The 25,612-nt window shown below is 50.4% G+C and overlaps 1 protein-coding gene across 6 annotated transcripts in view; it reads left to right on the top strand.

Annotated features, from left to right (window-relative positions):
• Positions 1-25,612, top strand: part of CPLANE1 (ciliogenesis and planar polarity effector complex subunit 1) — a 1,992,329-nt gene that overhangs the window by 1,610,525 nt on the left and 356,192 nt on the right. For all 6 annotated transcript variants that reach the window (XM_069221234.1, XM_069221235.1, XM_069221236.1 and 3 more), the window contains one exon: positions 1,994-2,087. In XM_069221234.1, the coding sequence (XP_069077335.1) occupies positions 1,994-2,087 (94 nt within the window). The remainder of the gene's footprint in view (positions 1-1,993; positions 2,088-25,612) is intronic.

Raw genomic sequence — 25,612 nt, 5'->3', positions numbered from 1 at the left:
ACTTGGTGTGGTTCTTTATTGTGTGATCATCACTGACTGACTACTGTGGTATTGTAAGTGCTTTACACTTCTCCAAGATAAGCCTGAGCTGCTCTGCACAGCTACTCCTAGAAAGCTTTGGTTATCTAGGCACCAAAACACTATCACAAAGGACTCAATATAGGGTGCCACACCATAGGTGGTGTACACTATAAACTGAGCCAGCCTCCTACAAAATGGTATAGGTAAAATTTGGTTTCACAGCCAATTGAACAGAAGAATGCATTTGGCTGTTCACAAATTGTACATGGCACTACTCACACAGTGGGTCATATTGTTTGTCTTGTATTCATTCTCAACATTGAGTCTAAATTATTCTGTGCGATTGGCAGGGGACTGAGCTGCAAGTTGTCCCTGCTGTGCAGGCTGTTGACCCTGAGAACCTCAGCCATGTCCACAAAAGGGCGGAAATGCCTGCTGAGATGGCGGAGGTTGAAATGTGGATTTCTAGGTGACACTGCCTCTTTAGGCAATGTTACCTAGAAATCCACTTTAGAGACTTCCTCAAATTATTTACCACCCTACCTAGATTTAGTATACATCGTCAGTCTGCTGGGTTTATTGGTATGCCTGGATAGCAGAACTTGTCTTTCTTCAACCCTATAGTGATTGACAGTTTAGAGCTGTTGTTATCAGTGCCTATCAGAAATAAAACCAATTTATACGAGTTGTAATGCGAGGTAAGGTGAGATGTTGAGCCATAGATTAAACACCACCAAGCAGCAGGTCCATTGCCTAACCCAGATCCCCTGAATATACCAACATAGCATCTAAATTCAGCAACAAAGTATGTTTTGTATCACCTACTCAAATCACTGTTTCTTAGCGGATAAGAAGTTCTGTTGCCATAGCCAACAGGAGAGGTGATGGTGGGCAGCTTTGTCTATTGCTCCTTCATTTTTGAGGTACCCATGAAAAAAATCAGAAATTGAGACACATTTTTTATGTTCCTTTCTGACTGTCACACTGCTGTTCAAAGTTGCCCACTAAGCCACAAAAATGTTCAGATGGACATTGGGGGACAAAAGTAATTCCCCTTAAAGTCAACGGATGTTTCAGAATTGTATTTGTGTCTACTGATGGTAAAAAAAAAGTGTAGGCTAGCTTTTGCCTCCACCTCAATATTTTCTTAGAATATTTTCTGAGTGACCTCAATGTCCGGAAGGGAATGATGAACCTCTACCTGTTCAAAGCCGAGAAGCAGCGGGCACTTGTTGTGACTTTACCATAATGATGCTGAAGTGTATGACGTCAAAAGTGTAAGTGACAAAGGAACTGTCAAGATAAACATTTAAAGAGGATGACTTTCTCACTTCAGTGTCGACACTGTGATGAGTCGCATGCAAATGGATGGGTGACCATGGACCTGACAGACATGGTCAAGTTATTAGGATATCAGCATGTTGTTATGGTTATAGTAACTTGCAGACTAAGCACTGTATAAGTATTTGTGGTTGTATCTCAATCCCAGAGGGTGACAGAACCTTTTGTATTTGTGTATTTTAGTTCTCCTTCTTGTTCCTATTGGTTTTGCTATAGTAAATGTATGACAAGCTTTACTATTTTAAAGATATTTTTCTGACCTGAAATTGTTGGAAGAGATTTCAATTGTGTCATATTTTATTAGAGTTCCACGCCCTCATCCAGTCCCAAAGAAGGCTTCGACTGCATGATCAAAGTATCCAAGAAGGTGTCATTGTGAATGTTCCTGCGTGTTGTGAAATATGAAGACAGCTTGTTTGAGGCTGACAGTGGAAAATGACTCAGTGAGGCTCATGCTGAGGGTATCTAAAAATAGAGACAGGCTCAAGGATATATCACAGTCTAGTTGAATAGTTACAAATCTCTCATTGTGTGACTTAAACCTTACTCATTTAAAATGTATACAAAAATAACTATCCATAGCAATGAGTGTATGGACAGTTAGTAAAATACATTCTTATTTTGTTTCCAGTTGGTTAATACAATAGAAAACTTAGGATCAGCTATGGATTCAGTTCATGAAGAAATACCTTACTCTTCCACGGGCATCCAAGATACTACAAAAGGCAAGTATTACTTACGCAATAAACAAGGCTAGTGCATATAGCCCCACTGTTAAGTTTGCTAGTGTAAATATTGTAACCTCAAATACAAATTGGCATCAGAGGTCCTAAAAATACTGAGTGTGTTGGAGTGTAGCAAGCTGTATGTGTGTTGTTTCAAATGTGCTAAGTTTCTTTACCCATCCAGTGCACAAATGTACTTCTTTGACTACTCAAGCACAAATAAATTAGGAAGAAACAGGAAAGAGACTTGTGGATACAGAAGTTGTCATATGAACATGTGTAGTTAGTGAAAGTGGGGTTTATGAGAGATCTTAAACTCAAATGCTGGTGCACCTTCAGGCCCTGCGGGGTCGGCAGGGCGTTTCATCAGATTCCATGGCAGCGGCTTCAGCCTCGGCTCGGATGGGGCCACTTGGATCCGAGTCCAGATCCGGAACGACACTGAGTTCACATAGTCAAGCACAGATACATTAGGAAGAAACAGGATAGAGACTTGTGAATACAGAAGTTGTCATATGAACATGTGTAGTTAGTGAAAGTGGGGTTTATGAGAGATCTTAAACTCCAATGCTGCAAGCCCAGCTCCCTTATGACAAAACCCTAATAAAGCTGCACGTGATCATCCCCTTGTCAAATATTAACGGATGTATTCTCTTCCAATTAATCCATTTGCATAGATGCTACCCAGACTAATCATGTGCCTATTGTGGTGACAGATCTTTTTTTGTAAAGATTGTTGTTTCTTTGGAAGAGAAAGAAGCAGTTTCAGATGCATTCAACAGGCTTGCTAATGTAAAGTGCATCTCTGACTGAGTTATGCTTATTATATATGCTTGTTAGTTGCTTTGACCAAACTCTAGGGTGGTTGCTAGAGATGACCAAACTCTAGAAGGTAGACTATTCCCATTCTGGTGATGAACCACTTCATCATGAAACTTTTAGTAAATTGGAAAATCTGATAGAGGCTTCTAGCTGCCGATTCCTTACAGTAAAATTTCATGGCGTCAGCTTGGAATCCGGAATTTTTGCTGAGCAGTACCCTGTGTGCGCTGTCGGGTGGCATCGTTCGGATCTGTGTGTCGTCGTCATTGGAGCTGTCTGTGATGTCATGGGTGCCTGTAAAGGCACCACCCCGGCGCACGTACGTCAGTTCTTTTCCTTACGCAACGGTTAATCGCAGATCTAAAATTGAGCTACCCTCTGTGTTTTTTGACAGGCCTTTTTTGACCTTTTTGTTGACTCTTTTTTAAATCTGTGTAGGATGACATCGAGGAAGACAGGGTTTAGGACGTGCGGAGCCTGCCATCGCGCCATGTCAGTGACAGACCCCCCACCATGTATGTCTGTGGTGCCTTGACCGAGACCACTACTTGAAGTTGTGTCCAACTGCCGGGCCATGGCCTTGAAAGCTTTAAGAGAGTGGTCTCTGAAGCTCATGGCGACCAGGTAGTCAGTGTAGGTTGGCGCGACTCCTAGGAGTTCACGGTCCCCATCAAGGAGGAGGTCGCAGGACCGCACCAGGAGCTGCAAGTTCTCTTCTTTGCACTCAAGGTCATCCAGGCACTTGGGGAAGAGACACAAGAAGAAGTCCAAGCGGGCTTCGCCCCGCCTGTCGACAGATGAGGCGACTCGGGAACATTGACGTTCCAGGCATGGTTCTGTGGAACCAATGCCAGGGCCGACTTCGAGCCTCCCCCTCTTCCTGGGAGCCAGAGTGAGCCCTGCTCAACTCAGGGAGTTTTATGAGGCCATGCATCTCGTATTCAATGTGGATGCCCCTGCTGGTGCACCTTCGGGCCCTGCGGGAACGGCAGGGGGCTTCATCAGATTCCGCAGCAGCAGCTTCAGCCTCTGCTCGGATGGGGCCACTTGGATCCAATTCCAGATCCGGAATGACACCGAGTTCACACAGTCCGCCTCCTCTGGCATCGTTCCTAGTGTCTATGCTCCCTGTGCCACCTGCGGTGCAAGCCCCATCCTCATACCTGATGTACGTACAAAACCGATTCCGAATTTGACGGCGCCGACAGGGGCCAGATCATTGCCTGAGTCTTATTATGAGCAACCAGGCGCAGGTGAAGAATGGGAAGGGTCTCAGGATCCTATAAAGTATGGTTTGGAGAAAATGGACTGGTATAAGGAAGTAGGGGAAGCCAGCGGTCTGGACACCTCTCTAGATGCTGGCATACTCTCAACTTCTCCAGTGCCTGTAAGGAAATGCCTCCTTGGCATGGTTACCCCCTGAATTTTTTTTTTTAAATTGTCTTGGATTTCATGGCCCACATCCAAATGCATTGGTCAACTGCTAGTATTGAATTCAACTTTTAAAACATGCGCCTTCTCTGAAGCATGTTTACTTCACAGGCATAGTATTGGTCTCCTACCCCTTCATGAATTTCTTTGTCCTTGGTAATGATCAATGTAGGGAAATGCCTCCCTTGGCATGGTTACCCCCTAACGTTTTGCCTTTTGTTGATGCCAGTTATGATTGAAAGTGTGCTGGGACCCTGCTAACCAGGCCCCAGCACCAGTGTTCTTTCCCTAAACTGTACCTTTGTTCCAACAATTGGCACAGCCCTGGCACACAGATAAGTCCCTTGTAAATGGTACCCCTGGGACCAAGGACCCTTTTGTCAGGGACGGTCTCTAGCATGTCTTATGTTACCCTGGGAACCCCTCACTCAGCACATACACACTGCCTCACACCTTGTGTGTGCTGGTGGGGAGAAAATGACTAAGTTGACATGGCACTCCCCTCAGAGTGCCATGCACACCCCTCACTGCCTGTGTCATAAGTAAGTCACCCCTCTAGCAGGCCTTCCAGCCCTAAGGCAGGATGCACTATACCACAGGTGAGGTGTATGTGCATGAGCACTATGTCCCTACAGTGTCTAAGAAAAACCTTAGATGTTGTAAGTGCAGGGTAGCCATAAAGAGTATATGGTCTGGGAGTCTGTCAAATACGAACTCCACAGTTCCATAATGGCTACACATAAATCTGGGAAGTTTGGTATCAAACTTCTCAGCACAATAAATGCACTCTAATTCCAGTGTGGGATTTATTGTAAAATACACCCAGAGGGCATCTTAGAGATGCTCCCTGAATACCAGTCCGTCTCCTAGTGCTAGGCTGACCAGTTTCTGTCAGCCTGCCACAACCAGACAAGTTTCTGGCCACATGGGGTGAGTGCCTTTGTCACTCTGTGGCCATTAACAAAGCCTGTACTGGGGGGAGGTGCTTCTCACCTCCCCCTGCAGGAACTGTAACACCTGGCGGTGAGCCTCAAAGGCTCATGCCTTTTGTTACAGCACCCCAGGACATCACAACTAGTCCTAGTGGAGATGCCTGCCCCTCTGGCCACTGTCCCCACTTTTGGTGGCAAGGAAGGAGAGGATAATGAGAAAAACAAGGAGGAGTCACCCATCAGTCAGGACAGCCCCAAGGTGTCCTTAGCTGAGGTGACCCCTGCCTTTAGAAATCCTCCATCTTGAGTTTGGAGGATTCTCCCAATAGGATTAGAGATGTGCCCCACTCCCCTCAGGGAGGAGGCACAAAGAGGGTGTAGCCACCCTCCAGGACAGTAGCCATTGGCTACTGTCCTCTTGACCTAAACACACCCATAAATTTAGTATTTAGGGGCGACCCAGAACCCAGGTAATCAGATTCCTGCAACCTACACAAAGGACTGCTGACCTGAAAGCCCTGCAGAGACGACGGAGATGACAACTGACTTGGCCCCAGCCCTACCGGCCTGTCTCCAGACTCAAAGAACCTGCACAGCAACACATCCAACAGGGACCAGCGACCTCTGAAGCCTCAGAGGACTGCCCTGAACCCGAAGGACCAAGAAACTCCTGAGAACAGCGGCACTGTTCACCAACAGCAACATCTTTGCAACAAAGAAGCAACTTTTAAAGAGCTCACTTTTCCCGCCGGAAGCGTGAGATTTCACACTCTGCACCCGACGCCCCCGGCTTGAGCTCCAGAGAACCACCCAGGCGACTGCGACTTCGTGAGTAACCTGAGTCAATCCCCCTGCACCCCTACAGCGACGCCTGCAGAGAGGATCCAGGGGCTCCCCCGACCGCGACTGCCTGGTATTAAAAAAACAGATGCCTGGACCAAGCACAGCACCCACAGCCCCCAGGACCGAAAGGAACCAACCTCCAGTGCAGGAGTGACCAGCAGGCGGCCCTCTTCCTAGCCCAGTCAGAAGTCCCCCTGTGCCCTGACTGCATTGCCTAAGTGACCCCCCCCCCCGGATCCCTCCATTGCTTTCAGTAGCAAACCCGACGCCAACTTTTCACACTGCACCCGGCCGCCCCTGTGCTGCTGAGGGTGTGTTTTGTGTACCTGTTTGTGTCCCCCCCCCAGTGCTCTACAACACCCCCTGGTCTGCTCACCGAGGACGCAGGTACTTACCTGCCAGCAGACCGGAACCGGAGCACCCCTGTTCTCCATAGGTGCCTATGTGTTTTGGGCCCTGCTTTGACCTCTGCACCTGATCGGCCCAGTGTTGCTGGTGCAGTGACTTTGGGGTTGCCTTAAATCCCCAACGGTGGGCTGCCTATGCCCAGTAGACTGACTGTGGAAGTGCTTTACTTAACTGCAAAAACTAACCAAACTTACCTCCTTTTTGCACTGTCCACTTTTAAAATAGCTTATTGCCATTTTAACCTATACTGTGTGTACTACTGCTTTAATTCAAAGTTCCTTACTTACCTGTGTGGAGTACCTTGCATTTTACGTATTTACTTCCAATCTTGAATCTTGTGGTTCTAAAATAAATTAAGAAAATATATTTTTCTATATAAAAACTATTGGCCTGGAGTTAAGTCTTTGAGTGTGTGTTACTTATTTATTGCCTGTGGGTGTACGACAAGTGCTTAACACTACCCTCTGATAAGCCTAATGCTCGACCACACTACGACAAAATAGAGCATTAGAATTATCTAATTTTGCCACTAGCAACCTCTAAGGGGAACCCTTGAACTCTGTACACACTATCTCTCACTTTGAGATAGTATATACAGAGCCAACTTCCTACAGTGGCTATGGAGGAGGGAGCTTTGTATGCAATGGTGGTGTGTAGGCCAGCTGAGGTCTTGGACCTGGATTTGCCTATGGTGCCAGTCAGGACTAACCTCCTGACTGAGGTGTTTCAGCCTCAGTGGGTTTCCACATCAGAACCAATGTTACCCTTTAACGAAGCCCTCACTGATGTCCTGCTGGGGATGTGGTCCAAACCCAGCACAGGGGCTTCTGTAAATAGGACAATTGGCTGCCGCCATCGCCCAATTCCAAATGATCCTAGTTTCCTCACCAAACACCACAACCAGGAGAGCTTGGTGGTCCAGACCTCCACTTCCCATGGTGTCTTCCCTTCCTCTCCCCCAGAAAGGGAATCCAAGAGGCTGCATCAGCTTAGGAAGAAAATGTTTTCTTCCTCCAGCCTGGCATATGGTCTGTAAACACTTTATGCCTATTGGGCCATTTTTCCATAATTTATGGGATACGGTGGCACAGGTGCTGCCCCAGGTGGGCGTGCAGGACACTCTCACACAAGCTGTTAAAGATGGGAGTGATGCAGTGAAGTTTACAATATGGTGTGGTTTGGGCACAACTGATTCACTGGGTAGGGCGATTTTATCGATGATGGCCCTTTGTCGCCACACCTGGCTACGTACATCTGGCTTTTCTGGAGATGTCCAGGCAAACCTTATGGACTGGCCCTTGGATGGCTCACGCCTATTTTGTGAAAAGGCAGATTCGGCGCTAGAGAGCATCAAGGATTCTCAGCCTACTGCCAGGTCATTGGCCCTCTCGGGCCCCCTCACCAACAGTCTGCCTTTGGTCGCTTTCGAGGCTTCGGAAGGGGTGGGGTACCATGCCATCCAGAGGCCAGCCACCGTCCTCCATCAGGTCAGCATCCTGTGCGAGGATGAGGTTATGGTTCCTTGACATCCAAAGGGTCTGGCCAGAAGTCGTCCACCACCCAGCCCCCCTCCTCCACAGCACCCAAGTCCTGTATGATTCTGCAAGACCACACGCATCCAGTTGGAGGGAGGATTCAGTTTCATCTCCCCCACTGGCGGTCCATAACATCGGACAAACGGGACGTACAGATCATACAGAAGGGCTATTCCCTCCCCTTCCAGTCTTTCCCTCACTCTATGCCTCCATTAAATGAACGGCTGGTGGAGGATCACTTAGTCTTGCTCTGCGAGGAAGTTACGGCTCTCTTGGCCAAGGGAGCCTTAGAAAGGGTCTTTATGTCAGAAGTAGGCATCGGTTGTTAATTCTACTGCTTTCTGATTCCCAAAAAGAACACAGGTCTTCACCCTATTCTAGATTTGGGGACGTCAATCTCTTCCTCAAAAAGGAGAAATTCAAGATGCTCAGTCTGGCTCACGTCTTGTCAGCTGTAGACCAAGGAGACTGGATGGTAGCGTTGGACTTACAGGATGCGCATTTTCACATCCCCACCCTGCATGCCCACAAACGCTACTTTCGGTTCAAGGTAGGCCACGAGCACTTTCAGTTTACTGTGCTACCCTTCGGCCTTTCCAGTGCCCCGCGGGTGTTCACCAAGGTGAATGGCGGTGGTGGCAGTTCATCTGCGCAGGTTGGGGGTTTCATATTTCCCCGACCTAGTCAACTGGCTGTTGAAGACTCCTTTGCCCCAGGCTGTCATCACCCACATTCAGAATATGGCGAACCTCCTGCATTTACTGGGGTTCACTATAAACGTGCCAAAGTCACACCTGACTCCCTCTCAGAAGCTCCCTTTCATTTGAGCTGTTCTGGACACAGTGCAGTTTTGGGCTTATCCTTCCCAGCTACGAGTCCAGATATTCAGGTTATGATACCAATGTTTTGGCGTCTATCCTGGATTTTGGTGAGACAGACTGAGGCTGTTGGGCCTCATGGCCTCCTGCATCCTGTTAGTCAAGCATGCTAGATGGCATATGAGGGCTCTGCAGTGGGACTTGAAGTTCCAATGGGCCCAGCATCAAAGGAATGACACCGACACATTTCAGATCTCGGAGGGAACTGCAAAAGATGTGCAGTGTTGGTTAGTGAACTGCGATTGGGTCAGAGCCAGACTCCTCTCCCTTCCCCAACCAGATCTCACAGTAGTGACAGATGCATCACTTCTGGTATGGGGTGGCCATCTGGGAGAGGTGGAACTCCGAGGCCTCTGGCCTCCAGTGAAATCCGGACTCCATATCAACTTGCTGGATCTCCGTGCGATCCGTCTGGCATTGAAAGCATGCCTTCCTGTTGCATAAGAAAAGATGGTGCCAGTGTTCACGGACAACACCACGGCAATGTGGTACTGCAACAAATAGGGTGGTGGAACCTTTGTCAAGAGGCTCTGCGTCTCTGGACATGGCTGGAACAGCAGGACATAACCCTGCTGGTTCAACACCTGGCAGGTTCTCTGAAGGCCAGCGCAGACAAACTTAGCCGTTGATGCCTAGCGGATGGGTGGTGTCTCCATCCGGAGGTGGCACAAGGACTTTTTTAGCAGTGGCGAGAGCCTTCATTAGATCTGTTTGCCTCCGCAGAGAACACACAATTTCAGCAGTATTGCGCGTTGGAGTTTCCAAGGCGGCACTCGCTCAGTGACGCTTTTAGTTGCAAGTGGAGTTCAGGCCTCCTCTTTTTCCTTTTCGCCCATACCACTTCTTCTCAGAGTTCTCAAGAAGATCAAGAGTGACCAGGCCCAAGTAATCCTGGTGGCTCCTGACTGGACACGAAGAGTCTGGTATCCAGAGTTTCTTTTTATTGATAAAAATTGTTATTGTTTTTTTAAGGAAAGAAAAGGAGAAGAACAAATAGTGTAGAAGAGCACAGGTAGGAGCTAGCCCCGCCAGCTTGTACACAACATCACATAAACAACGCAGGTCATCAGTATGGTACCTCAACATTATTAACATTCCACACTGGGCATATAATAATGAGTGGTTAAGGGGGAAGACCCAGCCATTTCCCCCACAACTTTGCATGCTTATGTTGAGGGCCCCTTGCCTCATAGTCCGATGTTTCTTGACTTGCACACAAGTCAACTCTGTTTCCATTTACGTGAAGACTGGCCTGAGGCAGTGTTCCAAGTGGCTGCAATGTCTCTTTTCGCCACCAGTAAAGCCGCTCCCACAAATGGTCGGTCGGCCCTCGAGCCCTCCAGTTCATCCATAGCGCCCAACAAGACCAGTTTAGGGGACATCTGCTGTACTCTTCACAACACTATGGTCAGTTCACAAAATATCTTGCCCCAGTACACCTCTATACAGGGGCAGTCCTATGCCATATGGAAGAAATCCGCTGAGTCTTCCAGGCACCAAAGGCACTGGGCGAAGGCCCGCCCGGTATAGTTGGACAGGAGAAACATAAGACCCATACAGAAAATATAACTGTATTCATCACAACCGCGCATCCACCCAATCTGTCTCCTCCAGAGGTCCCAGCTGCCCTCCCACCTACTCCTGATGTGATTCAGATCACCCGGGGCATGGTTAATTAACATCTTGTAAATCCTCCTATGCGTGTCCCCAGCTGTGATACAGAGGGTCGATTCTGATCAGTTGTGCCAAAGGCTCCATGGACAAGGCAAAAAGGAGATAGGATAGGGGGCAACCATGACGAGTTCACTGACGGATTTGGAAGGTGTAGAATAGGATACCATTGATCTGGACCAAAGCCATGAGATTGGCGTATGAGGCACGGACCAGATGACAAAATCTAGACCTCAAGCCAGCACGCTGCTACACTAGAAAGAGGAACCCCCAGTCCACGGTATCGAAAGCCTTCTCAAAGTCAACAAAGAGGAGGGCCAGGTCTTGGGGTAGCTGGTGGCGTCGCGCCAGGGCCACATGCAGACAACTTACACAGTGTTGTGTGCCATGGTTGGCCATAAAACCACACTACTAGTCCGGGTGGATCAGCGCTGGCAGTACCCTCTTAAGATGTGATGCAAGAATCGTGGCATAAATCTTCACCTCACTGTTTATAAGGGAGATTGGTCTATATTCCGCGCAATGCTGTGACAGCGGTTGTGTTTTGGGGAGCACCACAATAGTGGCCATATCCATTCCCTCTTGAAAGTTGCCCAGCCGGTCCACATCGTCGTATAAGGCCCTGAAGTGTGGTGTCTATTTGTCTCGAAATATTTTATAGTATTCCGATGGAAACCTGTCAGGTCCAGGGGTTTTGCCAGTTCCCAGTGAGGAAACCCCCTCATTAATTTCCTCAAGCGCCAGGGGATCATCAAGGGCTGCTGCCTCTGCATGGGGCCGGACAGGAAGGGGAACATCTATTAAGAATCGACAAGCGTGTTCCTGATCAACCCAAATGAGTAATAGTTGCCTGGCCATCGCTTCGGTCGGCCGAATGGAAAGCTCCACTTCTAGTTGGGTGGCACGGGTGTCCAGTTGGGTGATGTGCAGGGTTTGGAACCACTCCCGGGACTGGACGAGGTTCTTAGCCACGCCCCTCACCACTGTCTTACTCGCCCCCCAGAGAGCACCCCGCGAAGAGACCGACTCTGTATTTAGAGCAAAGTACTCCTGCAGTGTTTCCCGCAGTTGCCGAACATGGGGCCCATGTCGCAGATACCAGGCGTTCATGTGCCACATCTGGCGTACCCCTGTTTGAGCCGACCACAGTATGAGACGAATCAGCGCATGGTCCGATATACCCCTTGGAAGAATTTCAATGTGTGTGAGATGGCAACAGTCTGTCGCAGGCAACAGAACAGGATCAGTTCTTGATTGTGTGCAGTGGGCCACCAAAGTATGTGTAAACTTTCAGTGCTGCGGATGCCAGACTCTCCATGCATCGCACAACCCCGTGGATGTCAGCCAGTTTGACAGTCCTGAGGTGGCAGTCTGCCTATGAACTGATGGGGATCCTGTCATATCCAACGCAGGGTTAGGGACTGTTAAAATCTCCCCCCAACACCATGACCCCTTGGGGTAAGACTAGGAGTAGAGCAGTAAGGTCATTGAGGGTCTTGCGCACGGCCACCAGAGGGGCATATATACTAACGTTAATGGTGTGGTTCTCCACTCTCCCTACCAGGATCACGTACCGGGCCTGTGGGTCCTTCTGCACTTGAGTGACCACCATGGGAAATGAGTGGTGAAGCAGAATCGCCACCCCCTTCGACCCCTGAGCAAACCCCGCATGATAAACCCTGTCAAAGCCCCTGTGGACCAGAAACGGGCAGTGTCAGATCTGTGGCGCTGAGTGTGCGCCAGTACTGCTGTGCGCTTGATCTTATCTAGAAGACCGTTAACGTTCCAGGAAATCATTTGCATCAGACTCATCAAGTCTGTGAGAAAAGGTCAGTTAAGTGCTCCCTTTGGGGGTCCACCCGGACACCATTCAAGTCTGGGACTGAGACTGGGTTATTGCTCCGGTGTGTATCATGGTACCTGTCATAGTGTAATTCATGCCTTCGTACCTGTGCGTGTAATGCGAAAAGCAAGCAAACAACAATCCTAACTAACAATAACAACAGCCATATGTCCTGGCTTAAACTCCTACACCCCCAACTCCCACCCCTCCCCATACTTCCCACATGAAGCATCTGTTGCCCTTATAAAACATTGAACTCTATACTTCAGTAGGTTCTCAACCCCAATCTAATAGGCAGTGGTGGACCCCTCCATAGTGTCGGAGAAAATAATATTAACTTGTAGACATTAAATTGTAGACAGTTGCCTCTCCTCCCAGAACTGAACGGAGGCTGTTGCGCCCTTCCTTTAATCATTTTGCAGCGGGATTATCATAGTGCCGGACTACGGGATAGGTCAGAATCATCGGGAGCCCCCCCGAGGCTCAGGCGCTCCTTCTTGTGCTCATAATCCCCCCCCCTGGGGCTCCCTGCTGCAGGTAGGGTTTGGATATTCAGACAAGACCAGTTGCTCATCTCCTCTCGGCAGGGAACCAAAAGGGGAGCTGGACCGTGAGCCACGCCGCCCCTTCTGTCTCCTGGAGCGTGTGCGCCGCCGCTGACCTGAAGGCCGCTGCAGTCGGGCGTTTCGCAATCCCCTCGGGAGCCACCCCCACGAGGGCCCAGGGGGACCTCCTCAGTCGCTCGCGTCCACTCTGCTTCAGGAGTCTCAAAGAAGAAAGTCTTGTTGCTGTGTACCACTCTGAGTTTAGCGGGAAAAAGAAGACTGTAAGGTATCTCCATCTCTCTCAGTTTCTGTTTAACCTCTACATAGCATCGATGTTGTAGTTGGACTTATCTTGTATAGCCCAGAAATACAAGGACCTTCGATCCACTACAGCTTAATTCCTTTCTCGTTCTTGCCTCCTGTAACACCGCATCTCTGTCTTTAAAGTTAAAGAAACAGAGTATCACAGGTCTCGGAGTAGAGCCCGATGGGGGTCTAGCCAATAAAGCTCGATGGGCTCTCTCTATGGCCAACCAGGGTGTGAGGTGTTCCATTGGTGTAGGAAATTGCTACTGTTTGGCATGGTCACACCCCACTTTTTTGCCTAGTGTTGATGCCAGCTTTGATTGGAAGTGTGCTGGGACCCTGCTAACCAGGCCCCAGCATCAGTGTTCTTTCCCTAAAACTGTACCTTTGTTTCCACAATTGGCACAGCGCTGGCACACAGTTAGGTCCCTTGTAAAAGGTACCCCTGGTACCAAGGGCCCTGTGACCAGGCAAGGTCCCTAAGAGCTGCAGCATATATTAAGCCACCCTCCGGGTCCCCTCACTCAGTAAATGCACACTGCTTTGCAGCTTGTGTGTGCAAGTGGGGAGAAAAGAAAAAGTCGACATGGCTCTCCACTCCGAGTGCCATGCCCACCAACCACTGCCTGTGGCATAGGTAAGTCACCCCTCTAGCAGGCCTTACAGCCCTAAGGCAGGGTTGTAGGAGGCTGGCCTGGTTTGTAGTGGGTACCTTAGGTGCTTAAACCAGGTCCAGTTATCCCTTATTAGTGAAATGTAGTGTTCTAGCCACTTAGGCTGATAAAGGTAGCTATGGCAGAGCAGCTTAGGCTGAACTAGGAGACATGCAAAGCTCCAGCACTACTACTTATAGCTACACAGTACTTATACACAAGTAAAGACAAAACTCTGTGTTACCAAAAATAAAGGTCACTTATTTGGGTGACAGAAGGCCAAAAATGTCTTAGAGGCAATACTCCTTCTGGAGGTAAGTATTATACACAATATATACACTAGACACCAAAATCAGGTAAGTAAATAGTCATAGGATAGTGCAAACAATAGAAAATACCATAGAACGCAATAGGAAGAAATAAGCCTAGGGACAACACAAACCATATACTAAGAAAGTGGAACGGTAATCACAAATTCCCCCCTAGGCAAGTGTCGTATGTAGAGGGTCGCTGGGAGTGTAAGAAAACCACAAAGGTAAGTAAAATACCCCACCCCAGAGCCCAGGAAAGTAGAAGTAAAGTACTGCAAGTTTCCTTAGGACACACTACCAGTCATGATTAGAGTTATTGCAAGAACCAAGACTGTAAACAACCAATGGTGGATTCCTGGACCTGAAGACCTGCAAAGGAATGAGACCAGGTCCGGAAGTCTGAAGAAGTTCCAGGAAGGACAGAAGCCCCTTCCAACTCAGAAGAGGGTACAAAAGAAGAGTCCCCGGTTGGACGAAGACTGCAGAAATGCACCAAAGGAAGAAGTCTGCAGGTTCCTGCGTGATGCACTGGATGTCCCACGAAGAGATGTTGGATGCAGGTGAGTTTCGGTGCTGGATTCGTCAGAGAGGAGTCCAAGAGAATCGGTCGTTGACTTAGAAGGTGCCTGCATGAGCAGGGAAGTGACTGTCACTCCACGGGAGATTTCTTCGTCCCTTCTGGTGCAGGGTGAAGACCGGGAATCCCCAGAGTGTGCACACCGTGGAAACTGTTACAGTTGCTGACTGGAGCTGAAGTTGCAGAGGAAAAGTAGCCCTTCTGGATACTTTGTTGCTGTTACAGCGGTTCCTGGAGCAGTCTGTGGTCGATCCTAGGTCAGAGGATGAAGTAGTAGTTGCAGAGGGTTCCTGCTGGAAACTTGCAAGTAGAATCTGAAGAGAAACCCACAGGAGAGATGCTAAATAGCCCTGAGAGGGGGATTGGCTACCTTATCAGGTATGGACTTATCAGGAGGGGTCTCTGATGTCACCTGCTGGCACTGGCCAATCAGAGGCCTCCAGAGGGTCCCCACACCATGGAAAACAAGATGGCTGGAGCCTGGGACACACTGGAGGAGCTCTGGGCACTACCCCTGGGGTGGTGATGGACAGGGGAGTGGTCACTCCCCTTTCCTTTGTCCAGTTTCGCGCCAGAGCAGGGACTGGGGGTCCCTGAACCGGTATAGACTGGCTTATGCAAGGAGGGCACCATCTATGCCCTTCAAAACATTTCAAGAGGCTGGGGGAGGCTACCCTTCCCCAGCCTGTAACCTATTTCCAAAGGGAGAGGGTGTAACACCCTCCTCCCAAAGTAAATGCTTTGTTCTGCCTTCCTGGGACTGAGCTGCTCAGACCCCAGGAGGGCAGAACCCTGTCTTTGAGGTGGCAGTAGCTGTAGCTTCAGTGCAAGCCTCAGAGAGCTGGTTTGGCAGTACTGGGGGTCCTTGGTGGAGCCCCCAGGATGCATGGAATTGGCTCCCCAATACCAGATTTGGAATGGGGGGGGGCAATTCCATGATCTTAGACACCTTACATGGCCATATTCGGGGTTACCATTGTGAAGCTACATATGGGTATTGACCTATATGTGGTGCAAGCATGTAATGGTGTTCCTGTATTCAGAAAGTTCCGGGGATTGGCCCTGACCTATGTGGGGGCACCTTTGCTAGCGCAAGGGTGCCCTCACACTTAGTCATTTTGCACCTAACCTTCAGTAAATGGAGGTTAGACAAATAGGTGACTTATAAGTTACTTAAGTGCAGTGAAAATGGATGTGAAATACTGTGTGCACTATTTCACGCAGGCTGCAATGGCAGGCCTGTGGAAGGGTTTCTCTGAACTCCTTATGGGTGGCAAAAGAAATGCTGCAGCCTATAAGAATCTCCTGGAACCCCAGTGCCCTGGGTACCTAGGTACGGTGTACTAGGGACTTATAAGAGGGGTCCAGTGTGCCAATTGAAATTGGTAAATGAAGTCACCAGCCTATAGTGACAAATTTAAAAGCAGAGAGAGCATAAGCAATGAGGTTCTGGTTAGCAGAGCCTCAGTGACACAGTCAAGCACTACTGACAACACACACATTAGGCCTTAAATTATGAGCACTGGGGTCCTGACCAGCAAGATCCCAGTGAGACAGGCAAAAAAAAATACTGACATACAGGTAAAAATGGGGGTAACGTGCCAAGAAAGATGGTACTTTCGTACAAAGGTGCACATACCACAGGTGAGGGCATAGCTGCATGAGCACTATGCCCCTACAGTGTCTAAGTCAGTTCTTAGACGACGTAAGTGCAGAGTAGCCATACTGAGTATATGGTCTGGGAGTTTCATTATGAACTCCACAGCACCATAATGGCTACACTGAATACCGGAAAGTTTGGTATCAAACTTCTCAGCACAATAAACCCACACCGATGCCAGTGTGGGATCTATTGAAAAATGCACACACAGTACATCTTAGAGATGCCCCCTGTATGTTAGCCCAACTGATAGTGCAAGGCTGACTGGTCTGTGCCAGCCTGCCACTTCCAGACGCTTTTCTGACCACATGAGATGAGTGCCTTTGTGCACTCTGTGTTCAGAAACAAAGCCTGTCCTGCGAGGAGGTGCTTCACACCTCCCCCTGCAGGAACTGTAACACCTAGCGGTGAGCCTCAAAGGCTTAAGCCTGGTGTTACAGTGCCTGTAGGAAGTTGGCTCTGTATATACTATCTCAAAGTAAGAGATAGTGTGCACAGAGTCCAAGGGTTCTCCTTAGAGGTAAGATAGTGGCAAAATTAGATAATTATAATGCTCTATTTTGTGGTAGTGTGGTCGAGCAGTAGGCGTATCAGAGGGTAGTGTTAAGCATTTGTTGTACACACACAGGCAATAAATGAGGAAAACACACTCAAAGACTAACTCCAGGCCAATACTTTTTATATAGAAAAACATATTTTCTTAATTTATTTTAGAACCACAAGATTCGAAGTAAATACATAAAGTGCAAGGTATTTCACACAGGTAAGTAAGGAACTTTGAATTAGAGCAGTAACAGACACAGTTTTAGTTAAAATGGCAATAAGCTATTTTAAACACAGTGCAAAAATCAACAGTTCCTGGGGGAGGTAAGTAAGGTTAAGTTTCTGAGGTAAGTAAAGCACTTACAAGTTCAGTTTCCTGGGCATAGGCAGCCCTCTGTTGAGGGTTCAAGGCAACCCGAAAGTCACTGCACCAGCAACACAGGGCCGGTCAGGTGCAGAGGTCAAAGGAGGGGCCAAAACACATGGGTGCCAATGGAGAACAGGGGTGCTCCAGTTCCAGTCTGCCAACAGGTAAGTGCCTGCGTCTTCGGAGGGCAGACCAGGTAGGTTTTGTAGAGCACTGGGGGGCACACAAGTAGGCACACAAAACACACCCTCAGCGGCACAGGGGAGGGCGGATGCAGTGTGCTTAGCAGGTGTTGGGTTTTCAATAGGAATCAATGGAGGGATCCCGGTATCACTCTAGCGGTGCAGGCAGGGCACAGGGGGGCTTCTTGGGACAGCCACTGACTGGGCTAGGCAGAGGGTTGTCTGGTGGTCACTCCTGCGCTGGAGTTCGGTTCCTTCTGGTCCTGGGGGCTGCGGGTGCAATGCTTGGTCCAGGCGTCGGGTTCTTTGTTACAGGCAGTCGTGGTCAGGGGGAGCCTCTGGATCCTCTCTGCATGCGTCGCTGTGGGGGTCCAGGTGGGTAGTCTCAGGTTCCTCACAAGGTCGCAGTCGCCTGGGAGTCCTCCCTACAGTGTTGGTTCTCTGGAGCTCGAGCCGGGAGCGTCGGGTGCAGAGTGTGAAGTCTCACGCTTCCGGCGGCATAAGTGAAGTCTTTGAAAGTTGCAAGAAAGTTGCAAAGTTGTTGCTGTTTTTGAACAGTGCCGCTGTTCTCTGGAGTTTGTGGTCCTTCTGGTTCAGGGCGGCCCTCTGAGGCTTCCGAGGTCGCTGGTCCCTGTCGGATGCATCACTGTGCAGGTTCTTTGAGTCTGGAGACAGGCCGGTAGGGCTGGGGCCAAGTCAGTTGTCGTCTCCGTCGTCTCTGCAGGGCTTTCAGGTCAGCAGTCCCTCTTGTTGTAGGTTGCAGGAATCTGATTTCCTGGGTTCTGGGTTGCCCCTAAATACTACATTTAGGGGGGTGTTTAGGTCAGGAGGGCAGTAGCCAATGGCTACTGTCCGAGAGGGTGACTACACCCTTTTTGTGCCTCCTCCAAGGGGGGGGGGGGGGAGGCACATCCCTAATCCTATTGGGGGAATGCCCCAATCTCAAGATGGAGGGTTTCTAAAGGCAGGGGTCACCTCAGCTCAGGGCACCTTAGGGACAGTCCTGACTGGTGGGTGACTCCTCCTTGTTTTTCTAATTATCTCCTCCAGCCTTGCTGCCAAAAGTGGGGGCAGTGGCTAGAGGAGCGGGAATCTCTACTAGCTGGGATGCCCTGGGTGCTGTTACAAAAGGCATGAGCCTTTGAGGCTCACCGCTAGGTGTTACAGTTCCTGCAGGGAGAGGTGAGAAGCACCTCCCCCCAGTAGAGGCTTTGTTCCTGGCCACAGAGTGACAAAGGCACTCACCCCATGTGGCCAGAAACTCGTCTGGTTGTGGCAGGCTGACAGAAACTGGTCAGCCGAGCACTAGGAGTCAGACTGGTATTCATGGGGCATCTCTAAGATGCCCTCTGGGTGCATTCTACAATAAATTCAACACTGGCATCAGTGTATATTTATTGTGCTGAGAAGTTTGATACCAAACTTTCGAGATTTCAGTGTAGCCATTATGGAACTGTGGAGTTCTGTTTGACAAACTCCCAGACCATATACTCTTTATGGCTACCCTGCACTTCCAAGGTCTAATGTTCTGCTTAGACACTGTAGGGGCATAATGATCATTCACATATGCCCTCACCTGTGGTATAGTGCACCCTGCCTTAGGGCTGTAAGGCCTGCTAGAAGGGTGACTTACCTATGCTACAGGCTGTGTGAAATGGGCATGGCACTCTGAGAGAAGTGCCATGTCGACTTAGTCATTTTCTCCCCACCAGCACACACAAGCTGTGAGGCAGTGTGCATATGCTGGGTGAGGGGTCCCCAGGGTGGCATAAGACATGCTGCAGCCCTTAGAGACCTTCCCTGGCATCAGGGCCCTTGGTACCAGGGGTACCATTTACAAGGGACTTATCTGGGTGCCAGGCTGTGCCAATTGTGGGAACAAAGGTACAGTTTAGGGAAAGAACACTGGTGCTGGGGCCTGGTTAGCAGGGTCCCAGCACACTTTCAATCATAACTGGCATCAACAAAAGGCAACAATTCAGGGGGTAACCATGCCAAGGAGGCATTTCCTTACCGTGCCCCAGGGCACTTCAGCTAGTGGAGATGCCCGCCCACCATGACGACCTCCCACTTTTGGCAGCAAGTCCAGAGGGATAGTGAGAAAAGCAAGGAGGAGTCACCCCCTCAGCCAGGACCACCCCTAAGGTGTTCAGAGCTGAAGTGACCCACTCCTTGAGAAATCCTCCCTCTTGCTTTGGAGGATTAGGACCAATAGGGATAGGTATGTGCCCCCCACTCCCCAGAGGGAGCGGGTACAAGGAGGGTGTAGCCACCCTCAGGGACAGTAGCTATTGGCTACTGCCTTTTGACCCTAACACACCCCTAAATTTAGTCTTTAGGGGAGACCCTGAACCCAGCTCTTCAAGTTCCTGACAACCTCAAGAAAGAACAAGGACTGCTTAGCTGAAACCCTGCAGAGAAGAGAAGGAGACAACAACTGACTCGGCCCCAGCCCTACCGACCCATCTCCTGCTTCGAAAAGCTGCAAGAAAAGAAGCAACGCTTACTACAGCACCAGCAACCCCTGAAAAGCCTCCAGGGGACTGCCTGCATCACCTAGGACCAAGAAACTCCTTGGACAGCAGACCAAGAAACCAAATTTAAAGGGACTCTCACCTCACTCCAGAAGCGTGAGTCCAACTACTCTGCACCTCATGCCCCCGGCCTGTGTCCAGAGAAACCAACTATCCAGGGAAGACCCCCAAGCGACTCAGACAACGTGTCCACCTTGGGCCGACCTCTCTCCACCCCCACGACGACGCCTGCAGAGGGAATCCCGAGGACCCCCAGACTGTGACTGCCTGGGACGAAGATATCTGATGCCTGGAGAAGCACTGCACCCGCATACCCCGGACCGATAGAGAATCCTACCACCGGTGCAGCAAGGACCAGCAGGCGGCCCTCACCCTTGCCCAGTCGGTGGCTTGCCTGAGAGGCCCCCCCTGTGCCCTGCCTGCAGTGCCTAGATGACCCCCGGGTCCCTGCATAGAGATCTATTGAGAACCCAACTCCCTGTTTGCACCTGTCTGCCCCCGCTGTGGGTGTGGTTTTTGTGCCTACTTAAGGCCCCTCCAGTACTCTGCCAATCCCCCCCTGGTCTACCCTCCGACAACACGGGTACTTACCTGCAAGCAGACCAGAAGTGGAGTACCCCATCTCCATAGGGACCCACGTTATTTTGGCTCCTGTTTGACCTCTGCACCTAACCAGCCCTGTGTTGCTGGTGCTGGGTGTTTGGGGTTATCTTTAACCCCCAACAGTGAGCTACCTATGCCCAGGAGATTGAACCCGTAAGTTTGTTACTTACCTCCATAACTGTACTTTACTTCCAAACCCCAAACCCATTCTCCCCATGTCCACTTTTAAAATAGCTTTTTGACATTTTAAAGAAAACTGTGTAGATTGTTGATTCCATTCAAAGTTCTAATTATCACTGTGTAAAGTACCTTTCATTTAATGTACTTACATGCTAAATGAATATTGTGGTTCTAGAAATAAATTAAAAAAATAATATTTTTTCTATATAAAAACCTATTGGCCTGGAGTTAAGTCATTGGGTGTGTGTTTTCACTTATTGCTGTGTGTGTACGTACAACAAATGCTTAACACTTCCCTCTGATAAGCCTAACTGCTCGACCACACTACCACAAATAGAGCATTAATATTATCTATTATTGCTTCTGTCAAGCCTCTTGGGGAACTCCTGGACTCTATACACACTATGGTGGTCATTCTGACCTCGGCGGTAAAAGGCGCCTACCGCCGGTCAGAAATCCTCCATAATCCCGCCGCGGTCGCGGAAACCCGCCACGGTCATTCTGACCCGCAGCAGCCAAACCTCCGAAAATCCGACAGCCACAACAGACCGCCAGACCAGCGGTCGGCGGAAAAGTCGAGGTGACAAAACCTCCACCGTCACGCCATCAGAAATACGCCTATGCCATTACGACCCACGAATCCACGCGGCGGTCTTTCAAACGCGGTTTTCCATTGGCGGGACACACCGCCGCGGTCAGAATACACACAAACGAACAAAACTCAGCCACATTGGCCGATTTGAATTCCACACACCTGATACACATACACACACCACTCCCACACACACAATACAATATCAAACACACACCCACATCACCCACAAACCCCTACAACCAAAAATTCAGAAAGAAGGCCAGAGCGAGACACCACCATCCACAAACTAGCAGCCACAGCCACTCAACACCATCACCCACACAATATCCACACACAAAACAACACACACCACCACACTCAACACACTTAACTACACATACTCCACCCCACACATCATACACACCACCCCATGGCACCCCAAAGACACCCCCGCTTCTCATACGAAGAACTCAGGGTCATGGTGGAGGAAATCGTTCGGGTAGAGCCCCAGCTGTTCGGCACACAGATCCAATACACCAGCATTGCCCGTAGGACGGAGCTATGGCAGAGGATTGTCGACAGGGTCAACGCTGTGGGACAGCACCCCAGAAATCGGGAAGACATCAGGAAGCGATGGAACGACCTACGGGGGAAGGTGCGTTCCATGGTATCCAGGCACAACATCGCCGTGCAGAAGACTGGCGGAGGACCCCCACCTCAACCCCCACAATTTACAACATGGGAGGAGGAAGTCTTGAACATCCTGCATCCTGACGGCCTCGCAGGAGTCGGCGGAGGAATGGATACTGGTAAGTTGAAGCTTCACTACTGCTTCCCCCCCACCTGCATGCCAAATCATACCCCAACCCTCACCCCCATCCTGGAACCCCACCCTCACCCCCACCCTCACCCCCACCACCATCACCATCACAACCCACACATCCCAAAACCTAGGCCTGCATGCGTCCACTAAGCATGGACACCCATCACCAAAGCATGCCCAATGCATATACACATCCCCCCCACAAGCCACCCTCACCAAAGCCCCCACACACGAATGCCAGCACTTGGGGACACGGGAACCCACAGATACACCCATATGCCACACATTGAAACTATAACCATACCTCTATACCCCTGCAGGACCCGACCGTCAACACACCGCCACGGAGGGCCCAGAATTCTCCACACCCCCCACCCAAGAGGCCGTCAGCGATGACAGCAGCTCTGTCGACCTGGACACCGATGACCAGCCCGGACCATCGGGGACCTCTGGACAGTCGGTTCCCCTCACACAGGCCCAGGCCACTACAGACCCAAACCCCTCTGGGAACACCAGCACAGCTCCCACCCAGCGGGCCCATGCCTCTGTCTCCAGGGCGCGTCAATCTGCGGTGTGTCTACCACTACAGGGCACCCAGGATAACCCACCACCCCAACAACAACAGGGACCTGGGGGCAGTGGTAGTGGGCACACCGGCCAGGGGGCAGAGGCCCAGGGAAACAGGGCAACTCGGAGGGCAGCTGTGCGACAGGGGGGGGGCGGGCCCAGGGAACCCACTCTCCACGAGGCCCTCACCACCATCATGGGAGCATACAACCGCTCCCAGGAGACGATGGCGACGGTACTGGCCCGGTTCCAGGAGATCCAGGTACTGCAGGAGGAACACTATCGGGGGTACAGGGAGGACATCAGAGCCCTCACCTCCACCCTGGTTACCATGGTAGGGCTGCTGCAGGACCTCATCAACACCAGGACGGACACTCAACAACAACAAAGGGCCCCTGCCACTAGCCTGGACCAAGAACAGCCAACCACCTCCGCCGGCGCTAGTGGACAGGAGGCCCCCGCACAACAGCAGCCCACCAGACCCCCACCTCCTGCAGGAGAAGAACCACCCCGCAAGAGGGCCCTGAGATCTCGCAAGAAGACAGAGTAGGATGTCAAGACCCCCGCCAGCAAAGGATACCACCTGATGTCATCCCACTGTCCCCCTGTCCATTCTTGAACTGCCCATGCTCCATCTCTCCACAGGCCTCTGGACAATGCACCTGTGTGACTGTTACTCTGGACTCTGCCATGGACATTCCTTCACCATAGCCCCCACCCACTTGAAACCACCCATCCCATTTTGAGCACTGAAATAAACACCTATTTTGCACAAAACTATCTGGAGTCTGGCTGTGATTTCAAAATATTGTAATTGACATGACAGTGCAAATATGTCCTTGTACATAGTGAAGTCAACAAACAGCTGCCACAAAGCTGTAGTCCATGGGGAAACGAAGCACAGGACTCGTAGTGGGGACCCCAGATCTGAAATAGGGAGGGAAAAGCCACAACTCAGTCATCATACACTGGGGCAAATAGACAGGCAGCAGAGATGCAGGAGAGTAGTTCAGATTTACTAAATTATCTTTGAATTGTTACCTGTGTCCTATTGGAAGTACTGTTCAATGATTCTGTCCCTGTTGTCTGTTTCAGCCCCGTCGTCTTCCTCCTCGTCACTCTCCACAGGTTCCACCGCTGCCACAACACCACCGTCTCGACCATCCTCCTGCAGGAAAGGCACCTGGCGGCGCAAAGCCAGGTTGTGAAGCATGCAGCAGGCCACGATGATGTGACACACCTTCTTAGGTGAGTACATTAGGGATCCACCTGTCATATGCAGGCACCTAAACCTGGCCTTTAGGAGGCCAAAGGTGCGTTCGATCACCCTCCTAGTACGCCCATGGGCCTCATTGTACCGTTCCTCTGCCCTGGTCCGGGGATTCCTTACTGGGGTCAGTAGCCACGACAGGTTGGGGTACCCAGAGTCCCCCAATAGCCATACACGGTGTCTCTCTAGCTGTTCCATCACGTAAGGGATGCTGCTATTCCTCAGGATGTAGGCGTCATGCACTGACCCTGGGAATTTGGCATTTACATGCGAGATGTACTGGTCAGCCAAACACACCACCTGGATGTTCATGGAATGGTAACTCTTTCTGTTCCTGTACACCTGCTCCCTGTCTCTTGGGGGAACCAAAGCCACATGGGTCCCATCAATGGCACCAATGACGTTGGGAATATGTCCAAGGGTGTAGAAATCACCCTTCACTGTAGCCAATTCGCCCACCTCAGGGAAAATGATGTAGCTCCTCACGTATTTCATCAGGGCAGACAACACTCTGGATAACACCTTCGAAAACATGGGCTGAGACATCCCAGAAGCAATTCCCACTGTTGTCTGAAATGACCCACTTGCCAAGAAATGGAGTACTGACAGGACCTGCACCAGAGGGGGAATCCCTGTGGGTTGGCGGATGGGGGACATCAGGTCGGGCTCCAGCTGGGCACACAGTTCATGTATAGTGGCACTGTCAAGACGGTAGGTCAGGATAATGTGGCGTTCTTCCATTGTCGACAGGTCCACCAGCGGTCGGTACACGCAAGGATTCATCCGTCTCCTCGCCAAACCCAGCGGACGGTGCCTAGGAAGGACAACATGGAGCACACAGTCAAGCAACCCACAGGTACGTACTCACAGCTAGCACAGTAAACGATTCTCTATGCAGTGAATGGCGTGTCTGAGTGGCTATGCAAGGCCTAGGCCTGTGTGACGCAGTTGTAATTGAGCCATGTGGACCCTCGAAATGGCGGCTGCCTGACCTGTGAAGTGTGACAATGGGATGTGAGGTCAATGCGCTGGCGTGGCACACCGCGGCGGTCAGCGGTCGAAGACCGCGGCGCGAAGCCGCATTGGTTAACATTGAAGCCTATGGGTTTCAGGAGCCAATGGCGAAGGGCGCCGGCGGTGGCGGTACGCACCGCCGCGGTACGCACCGCCGCGGACGTGACCGCCATTTTCTATCTACTTATCCACTTGCGACTTGAATTTTCACAGGAGAGGACCTATACTGCAAGTGTTGCTGTGACCTCGGTCTGGAAGGGACAATGGCTGCTGCGACTGGGGAAAGGGCCCCTGCCTTCACTGGAGAGGAGTTGGAGAAACTTGTGGATGGGGTCCTCCCCCAGTATGCGCTACTCTACGGTCCTCCAGACCAACAAGTGAGTTTAATTCAATATGGATTTGGGGCCACTGGCTGGCTTGGGGGCCTGGCGGGGGGCCTGGCGGGGATGGGGG

Source organism: Pleurodeles waltl, chromosome 1_1 (genome assembly GCF_031143425.1).
Source record: "Pleurodeles waltl isolate 20211129_DDA chromosome 1_1, aPleWal1.hap1.20221129, whole genome shotgun sequence".
Taxonomy (NCBI): Eukaryota; Metazoa; Chordata; class Amphibia; order Caudata; family Salamandridae; genus Pleurodeles; species Pleurodeles waltl.
Note: the sequence above shows the minus strand (reverse complement) of the source record. Positions and strands in the feature narration are given on the sequence as shown.